General features: G+C 39.0%; 1 protein-coding gene across 3 annotated transcripts in view; it reads right to left on the bottom strand.

The window, feature by feature from the left end:
• The window catches only part of urb1 (URB1 ribosome biogenesis homolog), a 121,435-nt gene extending 100,988 nt beyond the window's left edge, over window positions 1-20,447 (bottom strand). For all 3 annotated transcript variants that reach the window (XM_063050486.1, XM_063050487.1, XM_063050485.1), the window contains exons 1-8: window positions 20,267-20,447; window positions 16,475-16,614; window positions 15,165-15,316; window positions 12,672-12,804; window positions 8,377-8,473; window positions 7,829-7,914; window positions 5,815-5,940; window positions 4,140-4,270 (exon numbers count right to left, since the gene is read on the bottom strand). In XM_063050486.1, the coding sequence (XP_062906556.1) occupies window positions 4,140-4,270; window positions 5,815-5,940; window positions 7,829-7,914; window positions 8,377-8,473; window positions 12,672-12,804; window positions 15,165-15,316; window positions 16,475-16,614; window positions 20,267-20,396 (995 nt within the window). In that variant the 5' untranslated portion in view covers window positions 20,397-20,447. The remainder of the gene's footprint in view (window positions 1-4,139; window positions 4,271-5,814; window positions 5,941-7,828; window positions 7,915-8,376; window positions 8,474-12,671; window positions 12,805-15,164; window positions 15,317-16,474; window positions 16,615-20,266) is intronic.
• Window positions 20,448-20,606: the final 159 nt, after the last annotated feature.

A 20,606-nucleotide genomic window follows, 5' to 3' on the forward strand; every position in this document is an offset into this window, starting at 1 on the left:
TCATTTTAAATTGTAGGAAGGAATGATGAGCACATAATGATGAAGTATTAAGCAATTTAAAAATTTCATTCCAAGTTTCTTCAGAAATTGAAGTCTGTAAATCTTGTTCCCAAAGATTTTTGATTTCATTTCTCATTCCCAACAACATATCATAAATATTGGATATTGAACCATTATAAAATGATTCCATATTAAGAATTTCATCTAATACATTCTTGTCAGGACTATTAGGAAATGTATATAATTGAGATTGCAGAAAATCTCTAATCTGTAAGTACCGGAAAAAATGGATTTTTGGTAAACTATATTTAGCTGACAATTGTTTGAATGAAGAAAGACTTCCTCCAACAAACAGATCCTGGAAACATGTAATGCCCAATCTTTCCCATTGTTTAAAAACTACATCAGTCATAGAAGGCTTAAAAAAGTAATTTAAAAAAATGGGACTAGAAAAGGAGAATCTCAATAAACCAATGTGTTTTCTAAATTCACCAATTCACTTATTTGGGTGTAACAATTACTAAGAATTATAAATACTTATTTAAAGAAAATTTTCTTACTTTATTAAATTATATAAAAAGAACATTATCAAATAGGTTGTCCCTTTTGTTATCATTGATTGGTCGAATTAATTCTATTAAAATGAATGTTTTACCTAAATTTATATACCTCTTTCAGGCTTTACCCGTTTTTATTCCTAAATCCTTTTTGACTCTCTGGACTCTATTTTATCCTCCTACATATGGAAAAATAAACGTCCTCGATTGAATAAAGTCCATCTCCAGAAAGTTAAAAAGAATGGAGATTTAGCTTTACCAAATTTTAGGTTTTATTACTGGGCAGCTAATGTATGGAATCTCACATTTTGGTTATACTATATTAATCATGAGGACTGTCCTGGGTGGGTTTCTTTAGAAGCTAACTCAGTTAATAAATTTTCTATTATCTCTCTTTTGGGATCTTCACTTCCTTTATCCTTAAGTAAGATAACTGAAAATGTGGTAGTCAGACATACCTTGAGGATTTGGATACAATTTAGAAAACACTTCGGTTTATTGAAATAATTTCTTTCCAAAAATTATTTTATTCATTTATTTATTTTTTAAAATTTATATAAAATGAATCATTCAAGCCACCATTTTTATCACAAGTAACTTTACTCTAATTACTTAATTCCAATCATGATATTTTGCGCAGACTACCGACTATTTTGTAATTAAGTCTTTTTATGATATCTGTTCTATGCAGAGCACGTGATGAGCCGAGGTCAAAATTAAAAGAGTATTCTATGACACATTGTCAGACACTTCTTTGGCAAAACTGGAGACAGAGTGACACTAGTGTTTCCCTACCCATTGTAATTAAAGGTATACATCAAAATGAGGGCCATGTTGGGTACATTGTCCCACATTTTATAGAGATCAATGCATTGAGGCCCTGCAAACCCAATGCCTTTTTAAGCTCCAGACAACCTGCAAATAACACAGGTAACAAGTTTTGCAAAATTGTGTAGAATGAGCCATACCTGTGAACATCAATAGCCAGCTACCTCACACATATGGAGAGCAGGTGATTGAAAGGGGATGATGGTACCAGAATGCCACCTTTCTCTATAACCTATTTATACACTCCACCCAGCTCCTCCAAAACATATTCCAAGCACCTTCAATTGGATCTGACAGTGATGGGAACAAAATATCTGTGGAACCAGCTACTAAATAACAGGGCCTGGAATTTGCAGTGATTAATTCTGACCCCCAAATCTAGTTTGAATTGGCTGTGTACCTACACTAACCTTCCAACCCACAGCGAATCAAAGCAAAAGGTGATTAAATTGCCCATGTTCAGAGAGGCTTTGAGCTGAGTGCCTCTGCTACCTGATAAACTCTTTATCCTATTTATTCCTGCATACATCTTGATTGACTCAACAAAATGCAATACAATAACAATCTTGCTTAATGGCTGATTAGAGCTCGAAACTTTGTTTCCCACCCATTTGATCAGCATTAGACTAGATCTCTGTGGAGCTAATGCATATACCTATACAAAAATTAAGAGCAGGAGTAGGCACTAGTTGCCTCTCCACTCAATATGGTCATGGTTGATCTGAACCAGGGCTCCTCTTCTTTCCGTACCATTTTACATAGCTATGAATTCCTGGTCTTTCAAAAAAATTATGTACAACGAATTCCAGTTAACTGGGAAACAACAGGACCAGCACATTTTGGCTTAATTAAGCAATTGCCCCAATTAGGTGAAGTTTCTTGGAAAAGGTATTTAAAAAAAGTCAAATTACTGCTTAACTGTATAACAAATTACGTATTTAAATTAAATATAGAACAAATTAGAACACTAACAATACTACTACAGTATTAGTAATAAAACTGTGTATTAGCTCTGACGGAGGAATTCATCCACTGTATGCTGGCGTGTTTTTTTTATTGACTGTAAATGAACAAAATCAGCGCTGACACTTAGTGCAGATAATGGACTGCCTTCATACAAAGCTTTCCACGAGTGCATCCCTCCAAATCTTCACTTTCATTGCAACAATCAAGATGATACCTTGTCAATACCATCAAATTCTTCATGGTTCTTTATTGCTGAAGTAGTGAAGTCATTTCATTTTCACTCCCAGCCATTTCTGGCATCTCTAAGTCAGAATGCTTGAAACCACAGTGAGCAAAACAGTTCTGAATTGTCTTGCTGCTTATTTCTCACCAACTACCCCAGTAACAAAATATCACGGCTTTTTGAACACAAACACACGCAACTAATGCAATTAAAAACTGTTCACTCTAAGCACAATGTAGTGTCTGTCTAACGGCCACATAAATGCACACAACTGACACTAGTTAAACCGTTCAGCAATAGTCTCCTGTTCCCAATTCAGGGGCATAGGGTCCCAAATAAATGAAGGGAATCCTGGCTGTTTTCTTGGATTAGTTTTTGTTCTTTAAGTGGCTGTCCCGATTAACAAATGGCCAGTTAACCAGAATCCACTGTACTTCTTTAAATACAGTGATCTAGAGTCCAATACACATCTATAGAAGTTTGTCAAAGATTCAGCATGACATCAAAAACTTTGACAAACTTCTATAGATGTGTAGTGGGGAGTATATTGATTGACTGAATCACAGCCTGGTCTGGAAACATCAATGCCTTTGAAGAGAAAAGTAGTGGATATGGCCCAGTGCATCACTCCTAAAGCCCTCCCCACCACTGAGCACGAAACACCGTTGCAGAAAATCACCATCCATCACCAGGATCCCCACCATCCAGGATACGCTCTCTCTCACTGCTGCCATCAGAAAGGTGGTACAGGAGCCTCAGGACTCGCATCACCAGGTTCAGGAACAGTCACTATCCCTCAACCATTAGGCTCTTGAACTAAAGGGGACAACTTCACTTGCTCAATCTTTGAAATCTTCCCACAACCAATGGACTCACTTTCAAGGACTCTTCATCTCATATTCTCGATAGCTATTGCTAATTATTATTTATTGTTATTATTTCTTACTTTTGTATTTACACAGTTCTTTGTCTTTTACACAATGATTGAATGCCCAAGTTGGTGCGGTCTTTCATGGATTCTGTTACGGTTATTATTTTACGAATTTTATTGAAAATGAATCTCAGGGTTATATATGGTGACAAATATATGTACTTCGATAATAAATTTACTTGGAACTGTCTGGGGTAGATATTCTCCTGTATGAAGAAGTCCTCTGCAATTCAGTTTTAGATAACTGTTCTTAACCTTGTAACCATGCTCTTCACTTGAGATTTTCCCACCATTATATATCATATACCTTGGCATTTGCACTTTCAGGCCTTCCTTCTCAGGATCTTATCTGTTCCAATGAGATCAGCTCTCACTTCCAAAAATGAAATCCCATCCCAAATCCCATTTGAAAACTAGCACTGGGAATTCCATATTTGAACCCACAAAGCTTAGAAAGAAAACTCCTCTTTGATACCATGGAGGAAGCATACCGACAAACCTCTGTAATGAAATTGCGAACTAGGGTTTCATTTAGTTAGCTGAAGGGCAGTAAGCACGTTTTACCAATATCCTTTCCATTTCAAAATATAAAGTGCACAGTGAATTGACGTGAAGCTACGAGGAATATTCTTACCTTTTTGCTGTACCCAGACTAGAATCATAAAAATTTATGCCATATTTAAGTGAGCAGCAGAGATCAATCAAGAAATTGTGCACAAGTTCTCGAACCAGATCCTTTCCAGCTATCGTTGAATCTTGACCTTCCTGTAAAGCAGTACATAAGGTAGAATTGTTCATTTTTATAGCATTGCATAACCTGTATTCTATCCAACTGACCTACATTAGTGCTTATGCAGCATTTCATCCACAGCATTTCATCTCACCCTCTCAGCACAGTCTATTCCTTTCTCCCTTAGCAACTTCACCATCTCCCCTTAATATACAAGGTTATCTACATCAACTACTCGTTACAAGTTCTACATTTTTATCTTACATTTGAATGAAGACATTTTTCATGCATTCCTCAATAGATGATGAGTCAGTATTAAAATTGTATTAACAAAAATAAATGTATGATGTTGGAAATCTAAAAAAGTCGGAAGTTCGGGCAGCTTCACTAGAGAGCATAACAGAGTAAAGGCTCACAATCTTTTCTCCTTGGAGCAATGTAGGATGAGAGGTGACCTGATAGAGGTGTACAAAATCATGAGAGGCATTGATCTTGTGGATAGTCAGAAGCTTTTTCCCAGGGCTGAAATGGCTAATATGAGAGGACACAGTTTTAAGGTGCTTGGAAGTAGGTACAGAGGGGATGTTAAGTTTTTTTATGCAGAGAGTGGTGAGTGCATGGCTGCCGACGACGGTGATGGAGGCGGATACAATGGGGTCTTTTAAGAGGCTCCTGGATAGGTACATGGAGCTTAGAAAAATAGAGGGCTATGGGTAACCCGAGATAATTTCTAAAGTAAGCACATGTTCGGTACAGCCTTGTGGGCTGAAGAGCCTGTATTGTACTGTAGGTTTTCTATGTTTCTATCTTTCATCAGAACAGGTGAAAGATCACCAACTTTAGTGTTATACCTATTTCTTCACTGATACAGGCTAACTTTCTTGTTAGTGAAGATGAAGAGACATTGCTTTAAAATTTTCACAGTACTTTAAAATGTAAATGAAATGGTGCTGTGACATATACCAGGATACAACCATATTACCTCATATCTAATAAATATTTATTCCATTATTTGAACATACATTTCAAAATAAATACTAAAAATATGGAAGGAATTTGCTCTTAATCCATTAAAATAGGATAAAGGTATATTAACAAAAATTAATTACATAGATCCTATTAGTTAATACCTAATTACATTTTTATAGGTTGCAGTAACTTCAAAAAATAAATTCTACAAAGCCAGGTAAATTCACTCTATAGTCCAGCCTTCTGTCAATACTCTGGCAGATATTTGCTTTCATTTGTGTTGCTATCAAAATAGCTTTATTGACTTCAGCACAGCAGTGGTCAACAAGGATTATTTTAGACAGAGAAGAGCTTCATATAGAGCAGGAGAGAATGCAAGAAAATAAGTCAACATGCCTGAGGGGAGAAGCAAACATTTAGGAGATTGTGGTGTCCATAAAACAGCATTTAACATTACAGAAAACATTTTAGATGCAGTTCGGAATATCGTCATCCATGAAATGCAAGTCTTATTTTTAAAACAGTATCAGCTTGTGTATTTGGTGCTATAGCACAAAAACTTGATCCTAAATTATGATAATTACTATTTTTGATCCATTCAAGTACCTACCTTCCCAGTATCGACCTGAACATCAACTGTTCCACTCCAGCGATATAATGTAGCAATCTGACTCAAAACTCCTACTGAGAATAAGCGAACCTTCTGTGTTTTACTTATGGCTTTATTTTGCACAACCTTGATGGCAAATGAAAAATACACAAAGTGGATTTTATTAATTAAATCCTCAAGAAAAAAAATTCCAGAAATTATGAAAGGTTAAGATATTAAAATAGAATTAGCACTTTCAATGCATGGCATGTATTCCTATTGTTACAATGTGCCTGGTAACTGTGAACCTGTTCCTCATGTACTCAATCACATCATTCATGCCACAACCAGAGAATGAGTAGGGAGTTGTGCAGCCAACAGAGAGATGTAATGAAGTGAGGAGGGGTGCAGGAGGTCAGAAAATAAAAGCTACATTTCAAGACTCAAGTTGATTTACTGTCATTCTCCAGTGTAAAGAAGAACAAAATGATTGTTACTTTAGCTCTGATGCAGCATAAAAAAAACACAATAAATATAAAAGCAATCCTATAAAACAGAAATAAATGTTGAATGTGGAGTATCTACGTATATAAGATGAGCTTATAAAAACAGACTGATTGAATGTTCAGTAAGTGACACAAAGGACGGGAGTATTTGAACCTAAGGTGACTGTCAGAGTGTCAAAGTGACTCTTGGGAAGAGGAACTCTTCTAGGTAGCAGCAGGGCATCTGAAAACACAATAGAACAGTGACTGTATCAGTGTGGGTGTAAGGTTTGGAGAACAGGCATAACGTGGCAGTGAAGAGTGCTGATTTTATGGTTTTACTTCATGTGTATCCAAGAAACATAATTGAATCACTGAGAATAGAAACATGAAGGGTAAGCAACCCTGGTCAGCTCTCGGTGCAAATGTACAATTGTGTTAAAATACAGAATATGGATAAACTTTTATGAAGTACTGTATCTGTGCATAATTAGTTTAAACTCCATTTATAAAATACACTTAGCAAATATATAATTATATAACAAAAGAGAATGATGCAGGAATTAATCCTTAAGGCCTGCTCCAGTTCTCAATAAGATAACATTTGATCTTATATTTCAACACAACTTTCCCATGCCCAGGGGAATCATCAAGCTTGCATCTACCTTGTGAAGCCCTGCAGAGTTTTGTATGTTTCTGTGAGATAACCTATCATTCTTCAAAAACCCTGGAGTATACAGTACATACATTCGATATAAACTTTCTATGCAGAAAAAACCCACCACCTCTGCAAACAACTGAGTTAATATCTATTGAAGCCCCTCAATGGTAAGTACATCCTTCCTAAGTTAGACATATCAAGTTAGACTTCCCAAGTAAGACTTGTGCACAATATTTCAATGTGGTCACACCAGGGCTTGGTTTGATTGTAGAAAAAACACAATTCCTTTGCTCTCAAACCCTGCTGCATTATAAGACAACACATTCATTGCTTTCCTAAGTACTTGCTGAACCTGTGTGTATGAACTTCTTGTGATTGATAAATAATGACACAAAAGGTACCTTAGAAGTCCAACATTTCATCATTTAGAAAAATATTTTTCTCTTCTATTTTTCTACCACATTATCCCCATGCTCTCACTGTCACTTAGTATGTGCATATGTCCTAAAGACCCCTTGCATCCACTTCACCATCTACACTGCCATTCAACATCATATTATTTGTAAATCTATCACACTTGAACTCCTCTTCCACAACTTTCAAACAGATTCAAGTGATCCAGCAATGATCCTCGATGCATACCAAATGCCACAGCTTCTGAATCTGAAATTTACCTATTTACTTTGACTGCATATTTTACTTTTATAAAGCGTACACTGTAAACTAAAAACATAATCCATGCTGCTTTAACAAAATGCATGCGGTTTCTAACAAGTTATAATAATAAATTTCTGTTAAAAATACATCGTGTGAAAGCTTTCCCAAAGCGGACTTCTAGATAACCGTTGGATACTTGAGCTGAAAACTATTTACAAGTAGATTGACAAACCTTTGCTTTAAAAGTTGATAGAAGTAAATTTATGACAGAAATATGATCTTCTTTTAGTCCAGAAGTGAATATATCTGCAATAAAATCTTAAGAAAAACACTTCAGTTAAAATGAATACTAAGTACTGTCGGACTCTTCATTCCTCCATTATTACTGTTCCCAACATTCTTCATTATTCCTCTGAATCTCCCGATTCCATACTCCTCATCACTTGCACTTTGATCAGGATTTACTACTTGGCCTTTTACTCTAACACCTTCCTTAATAGAAGGATCTAAAAATAATCAAAGCAGCTTTTTCAGCCTTTTCTTCTTATAAACCACACTGGTTATCTTAATTATTTTTCACGGCATCTTTTTTCATCTTGGCAATCTCTCAAACAATGCAACTCTATAGCTTTTATCATTGTTTCTCACAAAGGGTAACTTGTTTACATAATGCATCAAGAACATTATTTTGGCACTTGGCACTGTTATCAATACAGGAAGATATTTAAAGCAAAAGTCTTCAGATTTCAAATTCTGGTTGACTAATGAGACTGAAAGTACCTTTTAACTCCAGGACTTGGCTAATTGTGTTGTTGTCGCCAGCAATCAGAAACGAAATTGCAAACTGGATATAAGCCATACGAACATCAGGCTTCCCCTACAGCAAATATATTTTTGATTACTCTCTTTGTCATTATCACATAGCATTACTACTTTAAATGAATTACAGAATTGTTGAGGCACTTCACACTGAAAATTGTTAGTGATTTAACCACGTTTATTTGAAAGCTTAAAGCATTTCTATTTATGAATAAGAAAGAAAGCATCTTATAGGTCAGGAGTCCCCAACCTTTTTTGAAACGCGGACCGGTTTATCATCGGCAATATTCTTGCGGACCGGCTGACCCGGGGGGGGGGGGGGCCGGGGTGATGTAGGGTTGCCAACGGACAAGAGTGGTAGTCAAATACGTTATGTTTACCCCAAGAAAGACTACAATGACCATGAAGCCTTGCGTGGGAACCAGTGCGCATGCGTGTACGTGCCAATTTTTTTCTACAAATCGTTTTTGGCGATTCTGTTCGGGGGGGTGGGGGGCGTTAATCACGACCGGAATATAGGTGATAAGTGGCTAATATACTCAATTTCGTTTCTAAAAGGGTTTATCTAACGAATTTAATATTAAACACACAGTGCATATTTTCCTCGCATGAACATAGTGATAAGTCAATTATCAGGGGAGGATGGGGAGCCTGAAGTAAGTGTTGAATGAACTTCCAGTAGAAGTGGTAGAGGCAGGTTCGATATTATCATTTAAAGAAAAATTGGATAGGTATATGGACAGGAAGGAATGGAGGGTTATGGGTTGAGTGCAGGTCGGTGGGAGTAGGTGAGAGTAGCGTTCGGCACAGACTAGAAGGGCAGAGATGGCCTGTTTCCGTGCTGTAATTGTTATACGGTTATATAAGTCACTCATAAGTCAATAGCATCATAACATTTTAAGTAACGTTTGGATATTAAACACACAGCACATATTTTCCCCGTATGAACATATAAAATCATTGCAACACACCAATATCGCTGAATCAGAGGGAGCCCTGGGCTTGTTTCGCTACAACAAGATGGTGCCGGCAGAGATGTTATGTCAAACATACTTTTCAGTCCATCCTCATTTGCAAGCTCAAGGAGTTGATCTCCTTTCTGCGCTGACATGGATGACGCGCGGGTAATGACCTCGCGTGCGTTCAAGCTCAACAGTGGCCATGACAGGGAATGAGGAAAGCTGCAGCTGACTCATATCGACAAATCATATCGTTTCCTCACGGCCCGGTAGCTCATGCTTTGCGGCCTGGTACCAGTCCGCGGCCCAGTGGTTGGGGACCGCTGTTACAGGTTATAATGGGAGCTGATAGATGCAGAACTGGGCTGAGAAGTGGCAGCTGTAGTTCAATCTAGAAACGTGTGAAGTGATGCACTTTGGAAGGTTGAACTTGTTCTGTGATCTAAAGCCATTCTTAGCAGTGTGGAGGAACAGAGGGATTTTGGGGTCCACGTCCATAGACCCCTCAAAGTTGCCAAGCAAGTTGAGATGTGTGGTGTGTTGGCCTTTATTAGTTGGGGATGCGAGTTCAAGAGTCGCAAGTTAATATTACAGCTCTACAAAACTGCTTTGCTCACACTTGGTGTACTCAGTTCTGGTCACCTTATTATAGGAAGGATGTGGAAGCTTTAGAGAGGTGCAGAGGAGATTTACCAAGATGCTGCCTGGATTAGACAGACTGTGCAAGCTAGGACATTTCTCCTTTGAGGGATGGAGGATGACAGGTGACTAAATAGAGGATATAAGATGAAAGGAGGCATTGTTGGAGTGGGCAGGCAGTGCCTTTATTGCAGAACAGAAATGGATAATACAAGAGTGCATAATTTTAAAGTGATTTGAGGAAAGTACAGGGGGATGTCAGAGGGAGGTATTTTTGCACAGAGTGGTGGGCTGCACAGAACAAGCTGCTAGGGGTGGTGATGGAGACTGATACATTAGGGACATATAAGTGACTGTTAAATAGGCACATGTATAAAAGAAAATTGGGGGGAGGGGTGCTATACTAAGGGTTAGATTGATCTTGAAGTAGGTCAGAATGTCGGTGCAACATCATGGGCTAAAGGGCCTGTACTGAGCTGTACTCTTCTAGGCTTCAAAGCTATTCAGCAATAAAACCATGCACACATAGTACCCTTGCTTCACAAGACTGGAAAATAATATTGCACTAAATATTCGAACTACGAAACACTGACAATCAACATGAGCTGCATTAATTGAGTATAGTTTGCTTGGCTGTTGTGCCACAGCTACAAAAGGAAGAATGAAATAGTCACATCATAGATATAAACACAGGAGATTCAGCAGATGCTGGAAATCCAGAGTAACACATAAAAAAGTGCTGGAGGAACTCAGCAGGTCAGACAGCATCTATGGAAAGGAATAAATAGATGATATTTTGGGTTGAGACCCTTCATCAGGATATCAATTGTCTTGACGAACTCCTATTCAACTCTTACTCCTCCTGAATGCACTGCCTTCTACTCTTTCTGTACCAATCCCAACCTCACCGTTAAACCTGCAGAAAAGGGGGAGGGGATGCTGTCATAGTCTGGCGGACTGACCCTTACCTTGCTGAGCCCAGTCAGTAGCTCCCAGACACCTTCTCTTACTTACTCCTCGAAAAAGACCTCACTCAGGACCATCAGGCCATCGTCTCCGGCACCATCACCAACCTCATCAACCCTGAAGATCTTCCACCCACTGCTACCAACCTCACAGTTCCGTTAATCCCCACTACTCATTTCTACCTCCTACGCAAGGTTCACAAACCTGATTGTCTGGTTAGGCCCACTGCGTCTGCCTGCTCCTGCTGCACTGAACTCATGTCTGGAGTTCTGATGAAGGGTCTCGGGCCAAAATATCATAGACATACACGTTACATGCATTGACTGTTATTTTTCCAGTTGCTTTTGTTCCAGATTCTAGCATCTGCAGTGACTCTTGTGTCTGTATATACTGGCCTGTTTGGATTTTGCTAAGATACCAAGGTTGAGTGAGCAACCTTTCTGTGTGGACACAGAATTTGTAAACATCATATATTTAATAATGTAAGAGTGTGTGATATTAAACAGAGAGAATATAGAATGATAAAGTATTATTCTCCTGATAAAGGTTTGCTTTTATTCAATCAATGAACAATTTGGTTTTATAAACCCTTCAGTATCTCATCCACTGATCATTATTTATATGTTGAAGTACAGAGAATGATAGCATGCTATTCAAATACAGTTAAGCATTAGATCTGAATCCAATTCTGACATTTATTTCTGTGGAAGTACACATTCAGGAAGTGTCATTAGACATGCAGGAAAAGGACCATTGCTTAGCTGTGATGTTTACTTGTGTGCTTGAGTTGCAACTGGGCGTAAAAACAATGTTTACTCATATGCCTCAAAACCAACTAAAGTACTCCTACTTCTTGCAGGCTAAAGAAGAAAGCAGGAACCATAACAATCTAAACCACTTATTCATCCGTGGGGGACTGAGGAAACCAAAGAGGTACTTTAATTGAGATTCTGAACATATTTTAAATTATTACATTGCAGAAAGAATTAGTTTTACTGCATATATCAGCCTAATAATTTAGTCTGGGAGCAAAATTAGTGTGGCTGAATACACTATTTATATAATAGGGATCAAGTTGAAAATGTTGCATCACTACCATTCTATCAGGTAACACACCAAATTCTGAGCATCTAATTAGATTAGGTTAGATTAAACTTTACTGTCATTGTGCCGAGTACAGATACAAAGCCAATGAAATGCATTTAGCATCTGACCACAAATGCAAACAATAGTGTTATTTACAAAATAACTGCAAATAAAAAAAGTGCTACAGCACACAAATATAAAAGTACTGAGACAGTACAATACGGATGCAATACTGCTTAACACTGTGATGAGAGGTTCAGCAGTGTCACAGCCTCAGGGAAGAAGCTCTTCCTGTGCCTGCTGGTGCGGGAGCGGAGGCTCCTGTAGCGCCTACCGGATGGGAGGAGAGTAAAAAGTCCATGGTTAGGGTGAGGTGCATCCCTGATAATGCTTTTCGCCCTGCCCAGGCAGCGTTTATGGTAGATGTTCTCAATAGTGGGAAATTGGGTGACGAATGTCTTGTTCCCTGACACGGCACTTAAATCATAAGCCTGACCTCTGGAATAAGTCAGCAGTATTCTTCCCAAATAATTAATGGAATCATCAGTAGAAACAAAATCAAAGTTTACAAGGGTGGGTTAAACCTTCACAAGCCAAAGCACTTACTGTTATATCTCTGATTTTTAATAAGTCTGGGAGGAATTTGTTGTTGAAATCAAAGTGACTGAAGAAATTTCGTGCAGCTTCTGGACCTTGGCTTACCATTGCAGACAATAAGTGAAGGCATGCTTTGGTACATCTGAAACAAAATTAAATTAAAATAAATTCAACTGAAAAAAAAATTGGCTAGTCATGGTGCCGCCAGAATTATGTACCATTGTAATACATTGTTATCCCAGATCTAAACTAGTGTAAATCACTTTTCCCTGAGCATGACAACTTCATCGAATAAATTTGTTTTCAAATTTACCATTGTCACTACCTAGCCTGTTTAACTGTTATACTTCATAGATATTATACGACTCAAAGTATAATGCCCTTAGAGAAACATGTTAGGAGTTGAGAAAAATGCATAACTGTACATCCTGGAGTTTTTCCAAAGTGTGGGAATTCCAAAATTATGCTTTCTTGAATGGGAGAGAAAGAAAAAAGAAACGTAGTCCAAAAACGTCATTATTTTCATTTTAAAAACGCAAACACGAGGAAATCTGCAGATGCTGTAATTTCAAGCAACACACATAAAAGTTGCTGGTGAACGCAGCAGGCCAGGCAGCATCTCTAGGAAGAGGTACAGTCGACATTTCGGGCCGAGACCCTTCGTCAGGACTAACTTAAAGAAGAGCTAGTAGGATATTTGAAAGTGGGAGGGGGAGGGGAGATCCAAAATGATATTTTACATAGTTTACTATGTAAAATGAAAATGAACAAGTTTAGGAAGACGTAACTAGATTAACCAGGACACTGTGTTATGCTAGCTCCCAATCCAAATTCTGAACTCAGCTTCTACTTGCTTGAATCTAAGCACCATGTACTGACAAAATTCTGTATCAAAGCTTAAAGGGTTACCACCGAGAATCACAACCAGGTTCTTGCATATATTTTGAAATTTGTTGTTTTTTTTTGCAGCAGTACATTACAATACATAATATGAAAAAACTATAAACTATAGTATATATATATTTTAATAAACAGTTCAAAAAGAGAGAGAAAAGAGTGTAATAAGTATCCAGCTATGAAACATTATATCTGATACAACACACATTAAATGCTGGAGGAACTCAGGTCGGACATCATCCATGGAAAAGAGTAAACCATCGATATTTCGGGCCGAGACACTTCTTGAGTCCTGAAGAAGGGTCTCGGCCTGACACGTCAACGATTTATTCACTTCCATCGATGCTGTCTGACCCACTGAGTTCCTCCAGCATTTTTTGCTTTGGATTTCCAGTATCTGCAGATCTTCTCGTGTTTACTATATCTGATACCTTGTTAATCATAAAAAGACATTTCCTCCAGGCTTGACATTTCTGACAAAATGTTTGTAGCTAATATATCTGCGATACTAATGTATGATACACAAATACTACAAAATGGTTGTTGTGACGTGTCCAGTGTGATAGCATACAGGGTAGTGCTTGCCGCTCTCACTTTTAACTTCCACCAGTGGCTAGCAGTCCTGCCAAAAGGAAAGCTGAGTCTGTAAGTCCTCCCTGCCAGTACATAGCCTCTCCAACAGCAAGCCTCATGTAGCGACCCCTCGTTGGCGACACATGGAAACTGAACTCCTTTCCGACTCAGGCTAAACTACAGAGGACGGGGAGGAGGTCTGGCCCTTGCACACGTAGCATGCTGGCCCAGCGGTGTGTGGACATGCCCTGGTGCTCGTGAACCAGATCCCCAGCTATGGGTAAATAGCTCCACCGCCTTGTGGGCAGCCTTGGGAGAGACAAACGCTACGGGAGTAAACCCAGACAGAAAATCCGGAGTGGAGCCTCTGAGGTGGCTGGACATTGTTCCAGCAGCTCCTGCAGCCAAGCTGGTGCCAAGCGTATTGCTTCATAAGCTTTCCTTTGGACTACTCTGGTGAGGCCAAGAGGGGGATGTCTGACGACCTCCCAGGATCTCCATACATTCCACCCAGGCTTGTGATGATGATGATCATCACTCATTGTCCTTCAAGACAGGCGGATGCCGACCAACTACACATAAGCCATTATACATATGCGAGCTCCTCCAAACTACACCCTAACTAGCCTGGACTTTCCTGATCACAAAACTCAACTTGGAGGCAATGTGGGTATTGTTGTTCAGGTAACAAGCAAGAGACAATACAATAACATAAAACATCCCAAGCTATTGCACAGAAGCATCATAACAATATTTAGTGGTTATATTCACACAATGATAGTGGCTACAAAATGACTGATTGCTTATGAAATGCTTTAGAATTCAAAGAAAGTTTATATAAACATTTTTAAAATGATCACAAAAATATCCCATCATCCACAAATATACTGAATCACAAGGGGAAAGTTTAAAGGAATTAATGCTCTACCTAAAATTTGAGTTAATAAACATAGTGAGTCACATTGAATATTCATTGCTTTTGTTCCCAAACCAGCTCCCTAACAATTGTCAAACTTACAATATGACACTAACCTGTGACTTGCTGAGAAGAGTGCTGAGTATATTAACTTCATGTAACCATACAGCACTTTCTTCACTATGTTCATCCCCACTGAACTAAAATGGGTAAGATCACTGGCAGTTCGCAGCAAAATGGCCTCCAAGGCTTGGAAAATTAAAATCCTCTGAAGGACAATAAAAGAAACTGATTATGTTTCAATTCAGGGATACTAAAGAAACACATTTTTAGTTATTTGTCTATACCACAGCACTGCTTACAGCAATCAGAATGAAGTACATTTTTATGAGTATTGTAAAAATCATGAGAAGTACAGTGTTTAAGATCACAAAATTGTCTTTTGACAGAAAAAAAATTGGCAAATCTTTACATGTTTTCAATGGGAAGCCGGAAGAAAGTAATGTAATACAATCACTTCTTTCCTGGTTGAAGTGCGAGATATACATATCGTGCAGGTTGTACGGCTATGGGCATTGAAGGAGGATTGAGTTCACTACAACTGGTTTTTAAAAACCATCTTATACTGAAGCCATTTGGAAGATAAAACTTGTTTCAGCTTCAGCATTTTCATGTTCGCTGGGAGCTATTAAACATTTAAACTTTACAGGTCACCTTTTTCAGACTTAGGAAATATTAATGCCAATGTTCTTTATAAAAATCTAATCTCTGGTGCCAACAAGTAGTTAGACTTTGCTAAATGGTATTTCCCATCTCCCAGTGGTATTTAAATAGGAGAATCCAAATCTTTATCTAGCAGCAGCAAAGGTAGTTTCCTTTCGAAGACAACAATAGTTAAGAGTTATCTGGCACAGATACTATGCTAGATATTACTGAATTGCATAATCTCCAAGACATCAATTTAAGCCAATAATTTATTTTTTGATCAAACTTATTTTTGAACAGAACGTTGATTGTAAAAATCAGCATCATGTTCACCCAAGCTCTTCTATCACAAAAACATTAATTGGGACTTAATCAGTGTTAGCATACATCATTGTGCAAATCTCTAAACTGAGCAACCAATCCAACTGGGTAGCCCTGTTACAGCCAACAGGGCGACCCTGGGTACAAAGCACCTTGCTTGGCCCACAGACAAATTTGAATCCCCCTTGCGGCTGGACTAATCATTTGACAGAGTACTGATGAGCTGAAGAGAGGGCCAGGATGCATTTCACATCCAGCTTCATCATAGGCTTGACTTACTTACAAATGATGATTTCTTTCATTTAGTGAATGTAAGTAATACTTCATGTTATTTGTTTCAATATTTCTAGCACTGGTAAGCAAAGCACTATTTAATTCAAGTTTTAACAGTAAAATTCACCTCCTTTTCTGTCAAGTTTTCTCCATCAAGCAGCTTAAAAAATTCTGCACATTCAGCTGAAATTTTTATGTACCCTTCCACAACATCATACAGTCCAGAGCAGGGTAACTGTTTGGCTATAGAAATAAAGGTCACCAAACCTGAAAGAAACAGAAAAGGAGTTTTAACATTTCAAATGTCTACAATTATTACAGCAGCTCATAAAAACAACATTCATTTGCTAGGTATCTGAAATTTAAACAAAAACTTGTGGAATTGAATCTTTTCTTAAGAAATACTAACAAAATTCACGTTTCAGATATAGGCTGCAACACAGAGAAAACACTGTAGGAACTCAGCAGGTCAGGCAGTATTTTTGGAAGGAAATGAACAATTACATTTCAGGCCAAGACCATTCGGCTATCAGGACCAGAAAGAAAGAGGGAGGAAGCCACAATAAAAGGCCGGGGAGATGAGGAGGAGCACGAGCTGGTGAATCTAGGTGATGGGAATGAATCAAAGGAGGGAGAGTGGTGAAAAAAGGGAATGATGTGAGAAGCTGGGAGGTGACAGGTGGAAGAGGTAAAGGGCTGAAGAAGTAGGAATTTGATATGGGTCCAGTAGATCATGGAAAAAAGGGAGGGATCTCGGGGACCAGACAGAGAAAAGTAACAGTGACAGGCAGGTTGTGAAAGTGAAGATACAAGAAAGGAAGTGGTAAAGACCACCAAGAGAGAATGTAAGGCGTTGCTCCTCTAATCCGTGCTTGGCCTCAATGCGGCAACGGAAGAGGTCCTGTATAGACATGTCAATGTGGGAATGGGATGATAGTTTACAATGGCTGGCCACCAGGAGATCCCGGACATTACAGCTGACAGAGCGCAAGTGCTCGACGATGCGATCCCCTAAATCTGCGTCACATCTCGCTGATGTAAGGAGGCCACACCAGGAGCACTAAATACAATACACGAGGCTGATGGATTCACATGAGAGGTGCTGCCTCACCTGGATGGACTGCTGTGGAGAATATGTTGGATGTGGAGGCTCAAAAGGTGGTAGGTCACAACAAGGGGAACCTTATTCCTGATATACCTGGGTCCAACGGACAGAGTGTCCGACATGGAGGCGATATAGATGAGGACTATGTTGGTCAGACATCCCCTGGAGTGGAACTGGGAGAACGAAATAGCATTTTTGCAAGTGACAGGGTGGGAAAAGGTGTAGTTGGGGTAACTTCGGGAGTCAGAGGGTTTGTAAAAAATTTTGGTAGATAATCTGTCTCTGGAAATGGAGAGATCAAGAAAGGGACATGACATATAAGCTTTCTGTTTACTCATTTAGCTGTTGTCAGGTCAAATGCATATTCACACTATTGTGTTTTAATTTCAGACAATATTCAATTAGTTTTGATTAGAACAGACCAAATGATAAATACTTGCTGACTGGAGAGTAGTCCCGAATTGTTTTTAATCCCAACCACGTTATAGTTTTCAGAAAGTGAAAATTTTTTCACAAGGATTTGTTAAGCATTTCCTCACTCCCAACTTTATTTCTAACAAAAGCAAATATTACCAATAATAAGAAACTTGGCACGTTTTCAAAGACAGCATTTCAATATTTCTTGAAGACGTCTGCGGGATCTCCCAGTGGCCACCCATTTTAATTCCACTTCCCATTCCCATTCTGATGTCTATCCATGTCAGGATGAGGTCACACTTAGGTTGGAGGAATACCTTATACTTTGTCTGGGTAGCCTCCAACCTGGTGCCGTGAACATCGATTTCTCGAACTTCTGGTCATCTCCATTTCCCGCTGTCCTTCACCATTTCCCATCTCTTTTTCCCTCTCTCACCTTACCTCCTTGCACACCCATCGGCTCCCTCTGGTGCTCCTCCCCCCTTTTCTTTCTTCCATGGTCTTCTGTCTCTTTCACCAATCAACTTCCAAGCTCTCTACTTCATCCCTCCCCCTTCAGATTTCACCTATCACCTTGTGTTTCTCTCCTCCCTCGCGCCCCCACCTTTTAAATCTACTCCTCAGCTTTTTTTCTCTAGTCCTGCTGAAGGGTTTCGGCCCAAAACGTTGACAATACTCTTTTCCATAGATGCTGCCTGGCCTGCTGAGTTCCTCCAGCATTCTGTGTGTGTTGCTTCCCTCCCCACCAAAATGTGTTTACGTTTGAACTTCAAAACTTTAATGTTGTCAGTTCTGTAAATTCACTTTTAATTTTTCCTGATAACCCCTTTATCATAGGACAAATCACCACCTTCCCTTACCACACAGAAGGCACCTATTCTGGCATATCTTGTCTGTGCCAGCTCAGAGCGACGTGATTCTTCCACTAATTTGACTTCCCTCAGATTCTCCCACCAACTTACACACTAACAATAATTTACAATTAACTTACTGGCTCGTATCTTTGTGATGGGGGTGGGGGTAAACCAAGTAACCCAGGAAAACCCATTGATAAAGTGCAGACTCCAACAGCACCAGTGATCAAGGTTGAATCTGTCCCTAGAGCTCTGAGGTAGCCCGACTAATTGCTTCACTGTGCACCCCACTCTCAGGATGAATGACACATTAACCTGTTATCTCTCAGTTCCTTTGCCCAGTAAGTTTATTACATTACTATAATAAAGGCTTTTTTCATTACTTCCCACTATTTCAAGTCACTGATTCAAATATGGATCTAGTTAACACTCACAACATGCTGGAGGAACTCAGCAGGTCGGGCAGCATCCGTGGAAAAGATCGGTCGACGTTTCGGGCCGGAACCCTTCGTCATGACCGATCTTTTCCACGGATGCTGCCTGACCTGCTGAGTTCCTCCAGCTTGTTGTGCATGTTGCTTTGACCCCAGCATCTGCAGAGTATTTTGTGTTATGGATCTAGGTACTTCTAAATTTGGAAAATTCCAAGTTTTACATTAGTCTCCCTAAATAACTGTTTGTGATATGGGATTACAATTATTGGCAAACAGATTTTTTTTCACTTTGAATTGTGGAAATTGCCCCAAACTGTCAAAATTCTTATCAGAGAAGCACAAAATCTCAATGAAAGACTCGTGAAGATCTTTAAGATACCACCAGAAACCCAAAAAGAAAGTATTTGTGATAACAATATGGCAGGTTACACATTCTGATAAAATAGTCTACCAACTATTATACTAAGATTTGGTAGATCAAGATTTTAATCCAACAGAATAGGAGATAAGTGCAAACCTAAATAAAGTATAACTTGCAGTGTGATGTTTTATATACAGCATTGTCTGAGGATGCAACACAAGTGAAAATAATTGTTCTGTACAAACGTTTCTATACAAACAGTTCTTTGGAAAGCCAGTCCACGCTCATCCATTTGAGCAAACTTCTATACGTTGGCTACACAATACACATTAACCCTGATCAGCACTGTCAAGAATAGACCCGTCCGCATTCCTGCTGAAATCTAGATATTCTCACTCATGGACATATAGAAAGGAAAGATTCAATATCTGAAGACAAGAAAATGTCTGGGGGCAGGAGGAGTTGAGAGAGAAAGAAAAATGTTTCCCTGTAACAAATAGTTTGCCACGTTTTACCAATCTCTACTCTCATTGCCAGCGGTCTGCTGGACTCCTCGTTATGTCATAAGAGATGGTCCGTTCAAACCTGTACTCCATCTGCACCAGACTTAATGTTAGAAGAAAGTTTTTATTCTAAAATGTGTACTAAGCAATTCATCCAAATTTCAAGGCCGACGAAAAGAAAGTCGTTAAGCACCAAACTACACAATGGGAAGAGAATGAAATCTCCAACTTGTCATTGGCTTCACCTTTCTCCACTCCTTCTGGACGTTTCAACTGGTTTTTAAACAGAGTCCCAGTGAACTCCACAGCCACAGACTTGACTTTACTCGCGTCTGCATCAGTTAAAGAACCACTACGCTTCCGTTTCTTCGTCATGCTTGTTTAATGGTGTACGGTGCAAATGATTTTCCAATCTCGCCTTGTGCATCCACAGCGCCGCCGGAAGTGTCCGACCTCGCTACATTCCGGCGAGGAAACGATAGCTCTCTCTGACCTTCCCCCTCAAAATTTGAATACAGTGGCTGACTGGGTTCATCAGGATCTGTAACATAAACTTCAGCGGTGCACATTTCGCTCAATTTAGCA

This window comes from Mobula hypostoma, chromosome 6 (assembly GCF_963921235.1).
Source record: "Mobula hypostoma chromosome 6, sMobHyp1.1, whole genome shotgun sequence".
NCBI lineage: Eukaryota > Metazoa > Chordata > Chondrichthyes > Myliobatiformes > Myliobatidae > Mobula > Mobula hypostoma.